This window comes from Kwoniella dendrophila, chromosome 5, assembly GCF_036810415.1.
Source record: "Kwoniella dendrophila CBS 6074 chromosome 5, complete sequence".
NCBI classification, from domain to species: domain Eukaryota; kingdom Fungi; phylum Basidiomycota; class Tremellomycetes; order Tremellales; family Cryptococcaceae; genus Kwoniella; species Kwoniella dendrophila.
In genome coordinates, this window is record NC_089480.1 from 508594 (window position 1) to 525419 (window position 16826).

General features: G+C 39.6%; 5 protein-coding genes across 5 annotated transcripts; all 5 read right to left on the reverse strand.

Annotated features, from left to right (window-relative positions):
- Positions 1-153: 153 nt before the first annotated feature.
- On the reverse strand, positions 154-2458 carry L201_004034 (uncharacterized protein; the record flags this gene model as incomplete). Its single annotated transcript, XM_066219782.1, has 4 exons — positions 154-472; positions 571-1250; positions 1313-1611; positions 1666-2458. 4 exons carry the CDS (start codon positions 2456-2458, stop codon positions 154-156), a joined length of 2091 nt encoding a protein of 696 aa, XP_066075879.1.
- Positions 2459-3698: 1240 nt separating this feature from the next.
- L201_004035 (uncharacterized protein) lies at positions 3699-6621 on the reverse strand (the record flags this gene model as incomplete). Its single annotated transcript, XM_066219783.1, has 7 exons — positions 3699-3852; positions 3929-5042; positions 5096-5434; positions 5491-5593; positions 5651-5894; positions 5947-6239; positions 6310-6621. The coding sequence occupies 7 exons, from the start codon at positions 6619-6621 to the stop codon at positions 3699-3701; spliced, it is 2559 nt and encodes an 852-aa protein (XP_066075880.1).
- A 4342-nt stretch (positions 6622-10963) lies between these two features.
- On the reverse strand, positions 10964-11320 carry L201_004036 (uncharacterized protein; the record flags this gene model as incomplete). The annotated part of the gene is made up of 2 exons (XM_066219784.1): positions 10964-11200; positions 11306-11320. 2 exons carry the CDS (start codon positions 11318-11320, stop codon positions 10964-10966), a joined length of 252 nt encoding a protein of 83 aa, XP_066075881.1.
- Positions 11321-12126: 806 nt separating this feature from the next.
- L201_004037 (uncharacterized protein) lies at positions 12127-13595 on the reverse strand (the record flags this gene model as incomplete). Its single annotated transcript, XM_066219785.1, has 3 exons — positions 12127-12144; positions 12331-12549; positions 12666-13595. 3 exons carry the CDS (start codon positions 13593-13595, stop codon positions 12127-12129), a joined length of 1167 nt encoding a protein of 388 aa, XP_066075882.1.
- A 575-nt stretch (positions 13596-14170) lies between these two features.
- Positions 14171-16809, reverse strand: L201_004038 (uncharacterized protein; the record flags this gene model as incomplete). The annotated part of the gene is made up of 4 exons (XM_066219786.1): positions 14171-14750; positions 14812-15819; positions 15879-16184; positions 16541-16809. The coding sequence occupies 4 exons, from the start codon at positions 16807-16809 to the stop codon at positions 14171-14173; spliced, it is 2163 nt and encodes a 720-aa protein (XP_066075883.1).
- Between the last annotated feature and the right edge of the window lie 17 nt (positions 16810-16826).

Here is a 16826-nt window from a genome sequence, read left to right on the forward strand (position 1 = left end):
ATCTAACAAGTCACATAAGGTATGACATACGGTATTGGCCAAGAAACGTTTCAATATATTGAACAAGTACAAAGTATAACAAGATAATAACAAACGCAATACGGAAACACAAAAATTACACGCACAGTCGATGGCTTTGAACCCCAAATATTCCTATTCATCGTATACGGAAGCTGGTCTTCCTACACCATCATTATAACCTGGAATCTCGTGTTCCTCGATCAACTTATGAATCAACCCGTAAACGCTATTCCAATCAAGTTCTAATAATTGCTGTAAAGCTTCAATTTCATCCCAGCATTCTGTGATATATCTAGTGGGAATGGCATGAGAAAAATCAATCAATCCAATTCCATAATCGTGAGCTGAATTACGGTTAGCGTTAATGATGATTCTTATGTTCTTGGCATCAAGTACACCATGTTTCATTTTACAAGAATGGAGTTGGATATAGGCATTCAATATTGCCAATCTATAACGGATAGCAGTAGCAACAACGTCCAAGTTAGCTAAAAATTACGTGTAAGATGGAAAAGAACCATCATAAAAAATCAATACTCATATACTCACTTATGATTATGCGAAAGCACACCGGCACGTTGGTGGATTGATAATCCAACATCTTCCAGAATTTCAATATAGACTTTATAAGGTTTGAAAGTCATTTCTTCAGTTTCAGCATTCTTCCTAAGATGTCCAGTCCATTCCCATGAACCATAGAAGCAGGGCACCAATTCATGTTGAAGGGAAGCTAAATTTGATTTATAGGATACTACTTCATTGATCATTTGCTGTTTAGCATGACGTGTGGCGAAGTCATATGTTGAGTCATGATCAAAGGCTTCCGGACAGAAAACTTTAACTATTACTGGCTGTTCAGGTAAATCGCCAACTTGGAAGCTCTTTCCCGGTGGACAGGTATGAATAGTTCCTCTGTAAACGTCGGCAATCGAACCGCAGTCAAGAAGACCAGCGATATCGAGATACAGGTTGTTAAACTCGGTGAGCAATGGTTGAGTAGCTATGAGTGAGATGACGTGTGGCTCAAGTGCGGTTGGTGCGAAAGGGAGCATTTTACCAAATTCGAAGCCGTACGAACGTTTGTTGTAGAAACTTTGTTGAGCGGCCATAATGTCGAAAATTACGTGTAAGGTAGGTCTTGACCATTTCATGGGTGCTCTAATGTCGTAAGCTCCTACTTCGTCCATAGGTATGTCGCTGAACTTTCTAGCTGGGAAAATTGTTTGATCCTGCATATGATGTATACGGCGTCAACTCTGGTTACAAGAATTGTTAAAGTGGAATAACTTACCGGTTTAGTTGGAAATAAAGTCCGAGCTTCGCATCGCTCTTGCATGGTGATTACTCTGAAAGCCATTCTTCTTTCGAACCAACCAAGATCATCAGGTAGTAATTCACCTGATTTCAGATCATCGGCCAACATTTCGAAGCGAAACAAACCCACTCGAGCAGCAATGAAATCTTCGATAGAACAGTCAGGTGGAATACCGATATCCGATATCAGAGCTCGAGGCAAATGTGGGGAAACGAAAGGATCAACCCATGTCATTTGGCCTGTAGGTGCTTGAATGCACTGTACGCCAGAAGCCACTGTGGTTAGGTGTAAGCTATCAGAAGTTTGACTAAAATTTAGTGAAAACTTACCTCTCCATTTAGGTAAAGAAATTTTTCTCAAGTCTTGCTTATCAGACTCAAATTTGGCTTTTCTGAAGCTTTCTGGAACATCAAAGAATGTAACTATCCTAGATTCTCTTCTAGCTCTTTTCATTGGGGCTGAAGGATAATGCATTTGCATTCTTCTTATCGGTCCTTCAATCTCGACCTCTTCTGGAGCAGGTGTACTGATGTTGGAGTCCGAAGCTGATTTGATCGAAATGATCTGTTCTTCACCTGCTTCATCATCATCTTGTTCTTGTTGTTCATTTTTTTCTTCATCTTGCTCATGTGATTCCATTACTTCTCTTTCTTTACGTTGACTTCGTCTGGCTGAAGATGATTGTTCAACAGAAGCTTCCTGAACCAGGGAGGAAGAAGAAGAAGGTATTTCATTTCTGACTTGCTCGGATAGTTTCCTTTTGTGTGATACAGATGAATCTGTTGATTTACTTCTAATTGTACCTACTGATGCAGATGTAGTAGAAGGTTGGATTGTCTCTTGAGAAGAAGCATTACCAGCATCATGAGGTATATTAACGATTATGTCTATACCTGCCATTGAGCCTTCTGATTGACCTTGATGTAATTGTTGATCTTCAGATTGAGAAATCATTCTTGATTGACCTGGAAATGTACTTGTACTCGTAGTGAGGATCTCGGGTGATTGGTATGTGAGGGTTTGTTCGGAGACTCTAGGAGGTGTGCGAGGCGGTGAAGAGGAAGGAGAAGAAGAATCGGGAAGTTGAGGATGGGGATGATCATTCTCTGAATTTGATGACATGATATACTAGAGTATACCTTTACGCAGAAAACGGTATATAATTATCTTTGGGTTTATAAAGAAAAGAATAAATCCGAATAAATGATAATTTTCTTTGAAATTAAAGTAAAAGTTTGATTTCTATCTTGATTTTGATTTTGATTTGTATTATAAACGATATTGAAATGACACATTAAACAGGTTCGAGGAATATTTGGTAAAGATGATAATCTAACACGATCTGAGTCAAGGGGAAAAGAACTTGAATGATCTATACGACTATCATGAGAAAAAGTAATTTGACAAAGTGTAGAATCAATATAATGGTATTGGTAATAAGTCGTTTGGAGTTCAAATATCATTTAGGCAAATTAAGAACATAAAAAGAAGCGGAAGGGTGGAAGAAAGGAATATGGTATAAGGACTATAGTAAGGTGATAAAGAGGTTTATATAACAATTTAATAATATGTGATAACAGGAGAAGATGATAGGTGGTGGTAGAAAGAAGGAAAAGGAAGAGAAATAGAAAAGATGATTATGCTGAAACCCATGGGAAAATGACATTGTACAATTGTAGCGAGTAGTAAGTTGATTGATCTTGATTGAATTCATGTCATCATCAGCACCACCAGAGACTAGTGAGTCAACCAGTAAATCCAAACCTTAAATCAATATGTAAATCAGTACAATCCACATCAATCTACATCAACCATGGAATTGACAATATATTCGTAATCCTACTTTTGTATCTGAAAAGCCAACAAACTAAATTCTTGTCGTCCTGCGCTCAAGACATCATCGCTGTCTGACATGAGCCTTTGGTGTCAGCACTTGTTACTGTCATATTGAACAATCTGCAATTCCGAAGATAGGTTAACTTGCGTAAAAGTCTGCATAACAATTTCCTATGAAATGATGATGATTTTCTACATAAAGTAAAAGAAACCCAGTTCACAAATAACTGATTATTGAACTAGTAACAGATTCACATAATGTCCATACTTGAAGCGACTCGTTTGAAGAGAAACATGAAATAGAGTAGCAAAAAGAAACATGCTATGATTGTTGAGAGAATTAAACGGGGTATTTATGAATGATTGTTGTTTTGATTGAAACATTATTGGTTTGATTTGGGAATTGATTGTACTGAAAAGATAAAAAAAGAAAAAAAGTCCATATAACTATAAATAATTATCATACACGTTAACGCATCTCTAATCGCTGCCTTCTACTTTGGTTGACACGTCGTAAGTCTTCGTCTTATCGTCTACTTGGCGGTGTCGTAGGGGCGGGATAAGCAGCTCTTTTGTTTTCCGTTATTACTGATCGTTTGGTTGGTTGAGTTAAACCTGCTCCACATGCATCGGCTGGCACACCTAATGATGCTGCACTGTATTCAGGTGCGTAAGAACATCTACGAGAAATCGAATATCAGTTACCATTACTTTCCCAAGTCCAGTCAAGGATGAAAAACGACCGCAACTACTCACCCAGATATCGTGGCATAAGCTTTTCTGTTATCGGCACTTGGGTTTGCCCATCCATTACCAGCATCAATGGTTTCGGTTGAACCGGGACTGGTGAAGGTAGGTGCAGGCATTGTTATCACGTCACCGGTTTGAGTGTATTGATAGATAGCGTCCATATCACCAGCGGCGATATTAGTGAGTGACCTAGGTGGCCAAGGGAAAGATGAGGAATCGGCAGCAGCGATTGTACCTGCACCTGCGCCACCGGTAACGGCTGGGTTGGAGAATTTACCATTGAATGGGTTCATGGTTACACCGTCACCTTGGCAGGTACCGGCAGCTTGTCGAGGGTCTTTAGGAATCCAACCGTGTTGTAAACCGAGTTGATAGTTCCAGAAAGGATTTGGTTGGGGAATACTGCCAGTTGAATTTCCGATTTTCCATGTCCAGAAGAAGTAATCTTGGAAAGCATCCATACTACCGAGAACGAAGTGGTTAAGAGCGGCGATGGTAGATTGATTCCATTGAGTATAATCATTCCAGTAATCACACGATCCAGTAGCTTTATTTGCGTATCCATCGTATGTACCGTCGTAACGAGAACCAGAGCCGACGTTGTTGACCCATTGACCACAATCGTTCCAAGCAGCAGACCATTCACCAGTGTTAACAGGACCGTATGATTGGAAGGTAGTGTTGGTTGATGAAGCCCACCATTGACAAGGTTTTACTTTGAGATCGTCAAGAGTACCAGTGGGTTGATCTTGGAAAACCATATAGTTGTGTTGATCTAAAGCTACTCGATCCATACCGGGGGCGAAATTGTACCAATTCTTGATACCAAGGAAAGAATCGTGGATGGAAAGCTGAGGACCGTGGCCAGCTCCGATACCTGTGATGTCTCGGATGATGTTGTGGGCTTCGATGTAGAAAGACCCGATTGGGCCTTGACCAAGAGCATTTCCATTAGGCTCATTAATGAAACCAAACATTTGCACGACATCAGTAAACTGTGATTGAGCAATGAATTGGGCAAGGGTTCTGATATAGTCTAAAGATCGTTGAGCGTTGGCAAGACCCATGGGACCGTTCAACCAATTAGGGGTACCTTGTCGACCAGAGTGGTTCCATCCGTCTGCGGGTCAAGTTGGTTAGCATACATTGATATGCTACACATGTTTAACTCACTTTCAGATCCTGGAACGTTGTGCAAGTCCAAGTTCACTCTGATACCATATTTTCTAGCCCATTGTAAAGCTTTGAGCACATAGGCCCAAGACACCCTTTCAAGATAAGGTTCTCCTGGCCAAGTTTCGATGGCCCAGAAAGCCATTGGAAGTCTGATCCAGTTCAGACCAGCTGAAGCGATCTCAATGAAATCTTTCTCGGTAATGAAGGTTTCGTAATGTTCAGTCATAGCAGCTGTCAAATTACTACCCATGTTCTGACTCAAAGTGTATTCATCGATGGCGGTTTGTCCGTTGACAGAAGCGTATTTTTCGTACAAGGCAGGAACGATGAAGGGTTCTGCATCGTCCGTCAGCGGAAGGACTGGCAATGATAGTAATGAGCTGTTGGCTTACCAGTATTGAGCCAACCACCGAGATTAACACCGTAAATTCTGTTCGTAGCATAATCCCATTGTTCATTAAGTCTAGGTGTCCAAGAATTGGGTCTAGCGGAACTCTAAAAAAGTAAAAAAGAAGTCAGCAACACCCGCAAGAGAAAGACTTTAAGGCTTACGTTGAAAGGATTTGCTTCATCCCAATGCCATTCACCTCCGAATGGATTGTCATACGTTACGGTTGACCCATCTGCGAGTGTGATCAAAGATCCCTGTGTACCGCTTGTAGGAGTGGCAGAAGGAGCAGCAGATGTATGGTGGGCGGTAGCAGTACCGGTTTGAGATTTATTATTTGTCTCATCGGCCTTGTTGCCTTCTGATGACGAGGAAGATCCGTCGGTGGTCGACTTGTTACGAGTGAGGCTACAGAAATTTGTAAGCGGAAGACTAGTTGAGGAGGCGGAAGTTGACCCACCCTACACCAAGACCGACACCGAGAGCAATCAATGCTAACAGACCAAGACATATACCACCATAAATCAATTTCCTGTTTTTCTTCTTTGAAGGCTGTTCGGCGCCGACTTCTGCCCACCTAGGTTTCTCATTCTGTATCTCGGCAGCACCGATACCAGCTACAGCAGGTGTAATATGACCTTGCTCTTCATCTTCATCAGAGACAGATAATCTATCATTGTTTGTGTTGTTCCAGCCAAGAGAGGAATGTGCTAGGTTTGATGGGGCTCGAGCAGCACTACCTGGCCTTCGTGTCTAAGGTGTATAAAGTATCAATATATGATAGTATGGGTCGGAACATGATAAACGGAGAGAGTGTACTTACTTCAGCGCCCGCTACACTTGAAGCAGCAGCAGCTAAGCCGACATTACTTCCCCATGATTTTCTCTCATCTCCTCTTAATGGTGGTGTACCTGGTAAACTTGAATAGGTTGAATCTCGAGTCATTATTGATGGTGCAGGCATGTATTCTGATCCTGGTCTACCGAATAAATTTGATGTCTCTGGATCTGGTGATAAATAGGAACCTTCTCTATAATTGGGATCAGGTGAAGGAAATTCGCCTACAGTAGGTGAAGAGGTTCCCGGATTTGGAACTGCCGTGTAGGCTGGGTGTGAAGGTTCTGAGGGTGACATGTTGTTAGATGATGGATCGCAGGTTTGAATGAATGTAATGTAATGTATGTGCCGTGACCACGAGATTAGGTGGCAGGGTAGACTAAGAAAGGATGACTAGACCAGTCGATAATCTAATTATCGATCGGCCAATGAACAAAGGATTGGGAAATTGCTAATCTGTATTTGTAAAAAGGAAAGAATATTAGTTTCGACTGGCAGATTAATAAAGATAAAAATGAATATAACGATGAAAAGTGGATGAGTGATAAATACATGAAGGGAAGAAAGGAGTAAATAATATATAGGTGATTGGACATGTGAAATGAATCAGGGGAGGTAGATGTTTTGGTTCTGTTTTGCCAAGACTAGCGAAATACAGCGCGCACTGACCACTATTATGGATTCACCCAGTTGATATGAAACCAAAGGGAATACCTAAAATAGAATCTCTACACCGCACAATATACCATGGACGATGATTAACGTTTAAAAGGGAGTGCAAGATATCATGAATAAACAAAGGGTGGCAAAGGAATATATAACTCACCTTTATTAACAATGTCTTTGAACACAAAGGAGGGGAAAGGAAATGCTTTAATTATGAGAAATGCCTTTCTTGATGTGCGGGGTTGATTGGACCCGTGTGTATTCGAAAGGATGGAAGAAAAAAAATAGCAGTGCTACAAAAATTAGGCTAGTAAAAGTTAAGAATCACCTGCTGATGGTCTAAGACAAGCAAAGTTGATCGAAAGTAAAAAGGGATGTAAAGAAATAGAAGTTAAAGAATGAATAATATAAACAGCCAAGCCCTCCGTCAAAGGTGTACGAATGAGAAAGGGAAGGTGATTATGTATTCTTCTGAAGTTGTTGATTCAAATGTTGTCACTCTAATGTACGAGACTTGATTATAAATGTATGCTGTACTCGAGTAAGGTGTAAAATGTCCTTTGTTGGATTGACTTGTTCTTGCTATGCTTGTTTCCGCTTATGATATGATGACAAGACGTTGACGTTGTTTGGATCGATCCACAAAAAAAAGCTAAGCCGATAATTTCAGATCGTGTACGACGACTATTGAGTTGTTGACAGCTGAAACAACGAAATCGTTATGGTAAGAGAAGGAAAAAAACCAAACACGAATTATGATGATAGGTTGAGAGAAGTAAGAAAGAGAAAAAATCAGTCACTTGTTTTGTATGTGAAGCAGCTGACTGATTGATTGACTGACTGATTGAACAAACAGCCTTTGTTTCGAAAAACTCATACATATACATACATACATCCACTAAAGAAAAGAAAAAAGCTGTCATCATCCTCTCTAGTACAACTGACGGGCCGTTTTGATCTCTTTTTTTTTTCGCTCATAAATTAGCGAAAATGTCCCATGTTAGGGAAGCAAGAGGAAAACCATTTTGTCAAGTTTAGGTAAACTTTTCCAGGGGTATCATTTCTGGGACTATACTATAGCGTGGCGCCCTTAAAACTGTCTTTAAAACGAAGAAGAATGCTGTGCGGGGCTCAAGAGCAAAAGCAGTTGAGCTGTTAAGCTGTTAACCTATGAAAAGCTAAATTTATAACTTTGTTTATTCGTTACGATATTTTCAGGTACATCCGTCCCGCTGATTTGTTCCGCCAAGGAACGTATGCCTGTAGGTTTGCCTTTGACTGTTACTGTAGACCCACGAGTGTCTTATGACGCTCACCCTACAACCAGCTTAAGCCGATATACACATATAGCTCACTTCATCAAAGCCTTTGCCTATCAGCTTTCTTCGCGATGTATGTAAGACTTACAAATAACGTTGATATATATTAAAGTATATTTTCTTGATGCTATGCTATTCATAAGCCGATACCAACAAAAACACTTGGCTGACGATGTATAGAAGCATCGCCAAGCTGTGAATTTTGTCTTCTGTCATCATAGAACTGGTTACCATATGCTGGTAATTTAGTTTCGGCCTTCCACCTCATATATGTCATTGATTCCTTTTTTTGCTTTTCTTTCCCATAAAACATCATAACGGCAAGTCCATATAACATTCCTGACATCGCATTGATTACCAAGCTATTGCATAGATTGACCTGATTCCAAGCTATAAATGGCATTGCTTTTCCCTGCAAAATACAGAAAGACGTATGTCGTTCGTCTAAACATGCCAAAGAGCTTATGGTATGTACAGTTATTAACATATTCAAACGAATCTTTAATCGGTCCGAGCTTTTTGTTCAGTGAACAAGAAAGTGGGTGTTTCTTTTCCCACTTCAGGAACCATGAACCTCTGTTTATAACCTACAGTATGAGTTTTTTGTTTTGGATCTTCGTTGATCCCGTGCCGCCCAAGATTTTCGCTTTATATCGAAAATTCTTGGGCATCGGTTCGTCTAATAGCGGAATCATATTTGGTAGTAAACTTGACAATACATTTACTTCTTGATTTGCTTGGCTCGCTCATGCTACTGCCAATAACCTACTGTTTCTTGTAACCTTATACTGATTCAAGAAGGACTTGTTCGGACATATACTGTACTTGTCAAGCAAAAGCAAACAATTCGGTTTCTCGGCTTATCAATTCAAGAGTGACTTCGAAAAGGAATTTGGGCTGTTCCTGAGATTTTTATCGTCTTAACGCTTTTTCTTTAATGTTTCTCCTTTGTCACACTTTTCTCACACTTTCGAAACCTGAAAAAACCTCCGTGCATGTCCCATCGGATGAACCTCGTGTGATAAACAACAAGAAGAACAGATTTTCGGAAACGATATGTTGACATCAGCAAAAGAATAGTGGCTTGAATAAAGTGAAACAAGGTTGTTTCTTTTTTAACACATGTTTTTATCGCGGTTCTCTCAATAGTTAATTTATCTCACATCGAAACGTATTGAGCTGACCTAATATCAACTGCGGATAAAAGTTTAGATAACTTACTGAGATTTAGATTATTCCGCGGATATGCGAGGGGTCATTGAAATACACGTATACTAAGGTGGGGAACAGAATAAACACCAGTAGGATATAGTCAATTAACGCATAGTATACGATCATAATAGTGGTCTGTGAAATCCATCTTTGCTCTACCCCATTGACTCCCAGTAGTGACCAATAAATACGATGCTCGATGTTTCTCTCGACCAAGGCTTCTTCCTCAATGTTCCAATCGATATTCATCATGCCCCAATCCCACAACAGGAATGACCATTATGGGTTTCTTGGATGATTCGCAACGTCTGTCAAAGCAGCAAGAAACTCTGAAACGCGGCGACTGATGAAACTTCAGACGACATATGGTACGGTAACTAGGATAACGGATTTTAAAGAACCTTCCTTGACAACAGTTCCTAGTGTACTCAACCAGGACCGAGAAATCGATTTGTAGTCACAGAGCGTTCCCCAACAGACCCGCTATTCCATTTTCCACTTATATCGCTGGTCTATCCAAATATAATATGGTTAACCAACTTTTTGTCGAAACTCAGCACATCGATCACAACTCAATCAATAGAACTCTCCTATTCAGTTCCGTTCTTCGCCCGATCAAGATCATTATTATGCCACGCAGATTACCACCATCTCCATTGACATTCATCCCATCATATATCCCTATACCTCGTAAGTAGATTCTGTTCTTCTTCTCTTGCCTTGCTCTCCTAATTCGATTGCCTGTACTTCTTATAACTAGCGGAGCAGCGAAATATCATTTACCTACTCCTCCTGCACCTACTTTGCTTACCACGATGAGAACAACGACAATACACATACCGCAAATTTACCGTAACTCCGTTAAACTAGATGATGTATTCGGTCTGGAGAGATTAGATCATCCATATCAAAATTATAAAGTAGTTCAAGAAGGTTCCAAACCCCCTTGATAAGATCAAGAGGATTTAACTTGGCTGGAAAGGAATTATTAGGTGGTAAAGGGGTATTGTCTAAACCTAGCGGTGCGTTACTTAATCGATAAGAGATACGCAAGTATTGAATATTAGTATGATCATGTTTTGATCTGTACTATCATGCTAGTTCAATCGACCATGCGGGTCATGTAAGTTGTACGTTCCAATGGGAAAGCGACAAAGTAAATGATTTCATCATAAGCATTTTGTTGTTAATTTATACTTCTTACGGTTTCTTGTCATATCAAACATTAACTAATGTCACTTCCTTGTTACTACTACTAATGCTTCTTTACCTATTTGAAATTTATCATAAAATCAGTAAAATACTCTTTCTGGACAATCGATGAGTACGAAGATGATATAGCATAAAGATATATAGTTCGGAATGAGATGCAATGGTGAAAGAAGAATATTACAATAATGATTTACAATCAATTAAACTCACCTTTTTATAGTTACAGAAATTTAATGGGCATTTTGAGCACCACTATCAACCCTGTGACCTTCTGCTTGATCAGAAGATTTTAAACCTTCATGCAAGGCGTTTTGAGCTTTCTTTAAATCGTGTGCATGTGCATTTACATCACCTTGATGTTGAGCTTGTGATGGGACTTCTCTACCTTGAGTTTCTGATGGGACTTCTGAACTTGATGTTTCATGTCCATCATTTTGTGCTTTGTACGAAGAAACGTTTGTGTCGTCCTATCAATTGAATAAGAAGGGAGTAAGCAATACATCCTACTATTCGAACTTCTTGTATGTGTTCTCGGATGGTAAGAGTCATGAAACAGGAAAATGATTACTAACGTGTTGTTTACCCATTTTGTCCGGTTGTTGTTTCTTTGCTTCCTTGTGTAATATGTGTTGAATGAGATAAAGCAAAACTATCACCTATGAACTCATATTTATACTTGATACTGGAATCACAACTAGTTTGAGTGGTACTGTAATACTCCATCGATTGTTGATAGAGCTCAAGGCATCATGACGTCTATAAGCGGTTTTAGCATGGATTTATCCTCCTACAGATCAATTGTGAAGCAGTCAAACTCAAAATATCGATGCATAGCAGCAAAGAATTAGAAATGAATACGTGAGATGTCGTAATTGTTAACATGATGTCACATAATCTTAATCGAAAAAATATCAATCGTCAAAGCAGATGAAAGTGATCTTATCGAGTGGAGGTGAGATTAAGGATTACGGTAATCGGTGGCAGAGGCTAAATCCTCAACTGTGATTGTCTTGTTCTGTCAATGTCGTATCCTTCCAGACAACGATACATACCAGGATGACCTGGGCTGGGTCCAATGTTGTCTCTTTACTCAGCAGGTGATGTAGGTTTGTGAGCTCAATGAGGATTCGAGAGATGCTCAGAATGGTCAATGTGATACAGTACACCGATATACTCTCGATCAACCTGCTAAAGTGACAGATCGATTTTTCAATCATTCGATCTCCCTTATTGTGCTCTCTACTGTCCTGTTGAATCACAAAGGGTGCCATGATAACTTTGACGAAATGCATTAGACAAAGTAGGTTACAATGATCTATAGTTAAGATATACGAAGTCGATCGCCATGAAGACAATAAGTTTCACATAACCAAATTTTGTATGTTGAGGTGGTTTATAACGGTCCGTTAGGCTACAGAACATCAACCGAAATCAGCTTCAATCAGCATTTCCGTCGCATTTATCGGTCTGCATGGAGCTAGTCGAAGCTATATCGGAGAATGCAAGATGAAGGATGGAACACTATGTAACGTTGTTGGGATGTTGATTGGCCTCCCTTAAAACAACTGGTGTAACCTCGAGAATGAGAAGAACTCACCCAGGACGTTCCGTTAAGCCTACTTTCGTCCCTTCTCCTGTTCATGACTCTTTGATGAGCTGTAAGATATTCATCCGATTGTGGATCCCAAATCAAATAATCTATCCATCGTTCTTGTTTTCTTCTACGACGTCCGCTGTCAGATTCGCTATCACGTTTCGCGGTAGGGTTATTTGAGGGATCTTGGAAGAGATAAGATGGTAATTCAAATGGGGTACTCTGGCATTGATTGTAGGGGTGAGGGTGTGTTGGCACAACAGGTTTAGCTTATAATAAGTCCACATTGCTATAGTAGGATGTCTCGTGACTAAAGAGAGACACTGGATATGACTTACTTCTCTCGTCCATTCCAAATTCGATATGATATTTTCTGCAAAAATTCGACCGAAAAACAGAACTTCATTCGATGAAGTAGCTGCTTTTCTCGAAACTTCATATTGTTCTTTCAATGATACTGAAAATTCACCAGGATATGTATTTGGACTGAGGAAGTTTACGGGTCTTAACCACATTTCTCTTGCACCATCTATTGCAGCATCGCTGAAGTTATCTGGTTCAAGTACAAGTAAAGCTTCTCCATCTTTTGGATTTCCTTTTGAGCGTTGTTTTTGATTTGATGTACTAACAATGAAAGAATTTGGATGTTTTATAATAGCAATTTGAACACAAGTTACCCAACCGAATTGTTCATTTTTTTCATCAATTGATAATTTTCTTGCTATTTCCCATATAATCCAAAATAAATTTTCTGATGTTGAAATCCATAAAGTTTTTTCATCTTCCCAAATACCTTCTTTAATTTCTTCTATACTTGATAATTCTTTTAAACAAGTTTGTTTTGTTTTATTTAAAATATGATCAACTATTGTATGTCTTAAATAATCTCCTATTTTAATTAATTCATAATTATTTGATATTAATCGAGTTTTATTTTTTTCATCTTCTTCTTTCTGCTTCCTTTTTTCATCTTCTACTAATTCTTCTTCTTTTTCCCTTTGATGATTATCTTCAATAATTTTGTCCCTCAAAGAAGAATTAGAAAAAGAAGGATTATAAGAATAAAATGAAATATATGATTTTGGTGTTAAATAACTTAAATGTGAATTTGGTGAACTAAATCCAGATGTCTTCAATGATCCTGTCCATAGCAATGGTGAATTTGAAGTTGGTGTATGTAATCTGAATAAAACTTGTTTGGATTGTGCTAAAAAAAGTAGATTTGATAATGTTGGTGGATCGTCCAATTTATATTCTTCCTCTTGCATGGTGCTATTCACTGATTTCATCATGAACGCACACTATAGGTCAAGGAGTAGGCTAATCAATGATTAAGCCAGGTCTGAGCAGATCTTGTCAACAACTAAAATCAGTGTATGTCAATATTACTTGATATATGTTCAGATGGGAAGAGAAGATGATGTAAAGAAGGAAGAGGAAGGTGTAAGAGAAAAGGTGCCTCATGAGTTGTTTTCCTCCTTGTACAGCTTCGGAGCCAGAATGATGGAAGATGGCTCGTGCGTTATGGTCAGAAGAAGCTGCAATCCAACTAGAATAATCGTATATAATTCGCTATTTCGAATTAGTAATACCCAAGTCAGATACAGTCTCTGATAAGGGTAAAGAAGTCGAATGAAGAAATTCCGATCAAGTAACTCCAACGCCATTGCCAAAACTCCACTAGACTGTATATCAAATTTGTTGCATGTTTGCCAACACCTTTTTCCCTCCTATCCACCACTTCATCAATGGTTACCTCTCTGATTAAGTTGATCAATATATATGACGTCCTGACTGGGAACATCACTTCTGCTAAAAATCCCAAATGATCGTTAAGCACTTTTTACTTCCCATTAACATCCAAACTCAATTTAGGTTTTTCCCTTAAACCACCAAAACCAGTACCTGGGCCACCACCTGATATAGGTACTTGAGCATGATGCGAATTACTTGAATATTGATTTATGTTTGGACTTGCTCTACCCGAAGTCGAATTACTACTTGTGGTACCATATCCACCACCTAAATAGGGTGTACCAGGTGCGGAAACAGAATAACCTGAACCTGAAGTCGATGTAAACCCTAATTGACTTTGTGAAGCTTGGGACCGCAAGTCAGTCGAAGATGGTTTTCTTGAATTAGCATTTGACGATAGTCCTAATAAATTGATAACACTAGATGTTCTAGACGGTCTTTCAGGTTCACCTAAAATTGGTGCAGATGTTGTTATAGGCGATCCAGGTGCTACCGCTACTGTAGTTCTTGACGATTGTTGTTGTGGCGTTCCAGGTGAATTATACATATACGTAGCGGCTAATACAATTGTTGATCCAGTAACAAATGCCAACGTAATCGGATAAGAGAAAAGCGCTACAGATGCAAGGAAAGATATGACGATTGATAGTGAGGTTGCGAATCCTTTCCTAAAAGCAAAGAAAACCTATATTAGGATAATCTTCTCAATTATCCTAATAGACCACTTACATGATATTATCACTATATCTTATGACTAGAGCAGTGATCAATCCACCAAAGGTTTGAGTCAAGACAGTTCCAATAGCCCATCCGTTGAAATTACTAAAAGCTGACATAACCCTTCCAATATAACCCATCCCATCAGGACCAGAAGGAGCAACAATTATAGGTACTATAGCTGGAACAAGGGAGAATAGTGAAAGTTGAGTATTTCGTACCCATAAATCAGGTGGAGGTGCATTACCAGAAGAAGATTTTAAGATGAATTCAAAGTATACACCAGCTAAACCTGAGGTCAAACATGCTAAAGTGACAGCTATAAAACCCTTGAATGGATGCATCACTCTTTCTGATGACATGATACTGTCTACTGGATTAGGTGTGGTTGGTATTTCAGATCTAAGCTGGTGTTCACCATGATGAGCTGTTGCTGTAGCTATAGGTGAAGCTATAGGTGTAGCTGAATGTGAAGGTGCTGAGGTAGATTGCATTTGTACTATTCCGACTCCAATAGCAAGCATCACCAACGATGCCCATTTCAATTTACTTAATCTCTTTCCAAGCATTAAAACTGAGAAGAAAGCCGTTGTAAGGATTTTCATTTGATATGTTACTTGAAAAGTTGCTACATCAAGATTTGACGCAGCAACGTATTGAAGGTTATTTTGAATGACGTAAAGGATAGCTGGTACGGATAATTTGTAACAATCTGGGGAAAGAACCGCTTTTCTCAACGCAGTGAGTCGAGATGTCTGAAACATTGAAAAGGCTGATGGAGGTGATCGTCGATCAGAGTTTCTCGAGCTCGATTTTTCGGAATATACAGGTGGAGGTGCTGAGTTCAACATATTTGTATCAATCCTTTTGAGCGCTATTATTACTGATATTGATCCTTTCAATAGCTCATTTAATAATACTGCTGTAGCTGCAGAATATGTTTTCCCCGGTGCAGTGGATATCCGAGAGTAGTGCATAATGATAGTGAGAAAGGCATTTTGAAGGGCGAGGGTGATAAGGCTGTACATCAAATCTGGAAGTGAGTTTCTGCATATCACTTTATAGCTATAATGACTTACGAGATCCACTTCAACTCTATACCGAACAAGGTAGGCGGACCTTCTTTATCCCTACTGGCAGCTGCCATTTGGGTGGCATAACCGACCATTCCAACCTTTTCATCCAGTCTAGGGGGGTTCGAACGATTATAAGAAGTTTGATGATGCAATGTCGAATGTACCTGTTCATGTTTGTGATTCTGCATAGCCTGGTATGTGGAGTGGGGGTGCGAGACTTTCGGCGAAGCAGGAGGTGAATTGTGTGAATTAGTTGACATAGCTCTGTTGTTGGGGCCAGGAAAGAATGGATGTGGTTGAGTAGGTAAACTTCGTTGTCAGTCAGTGAACTATGAGCCTTTATTTACACGAAACAGCCCAGAGAGGATTGGAGAACGGGAGCAATAAAAAAATTAGGGACGTATCGCAAAACCACGATTTGTAGGAGTGAGATATGAGTCGTACAAAAATTAATATGAGGAGTTTTTGAAAATTCACAATTTTGTGATTTTTAGAGAGAGGTATGAAAGCAGTGTGAGACGTAGACAAGTAAGGGATAGTTGGGAGCGGGAGGTGTGGACGATCAAAAGGTCTGTGCTGCGTCGGATTTGCTGCTTCTTGGCGCATTGACATACATCCAAATCATGAAATCTGGCATAAGATTACTTGAAGTTGAATTTACTCACCTACTCAGACGCCTTTTCGGCTTGGTCACCCCAGAGCTGACTCCACCAGCTTTACCCATACTACCATGTTGATCTGATCTGTCTTTCTCTCTCATCGTCAAACCTCTATCTTCATCACTATTATTCACTGCAGTTGAAACGCGTCGGTTCGCATTGGTAGTGTGTGGAGAGCCAATGATACCTGAGGTGCCGGTATGAGAATTGGAGCGATCCATTGTCGGTCGTATCAACCCGTTGGATGATGTTGAAGTTGAAGAAGTGGAAGCCATGCAAGTGAGGGGTGTGG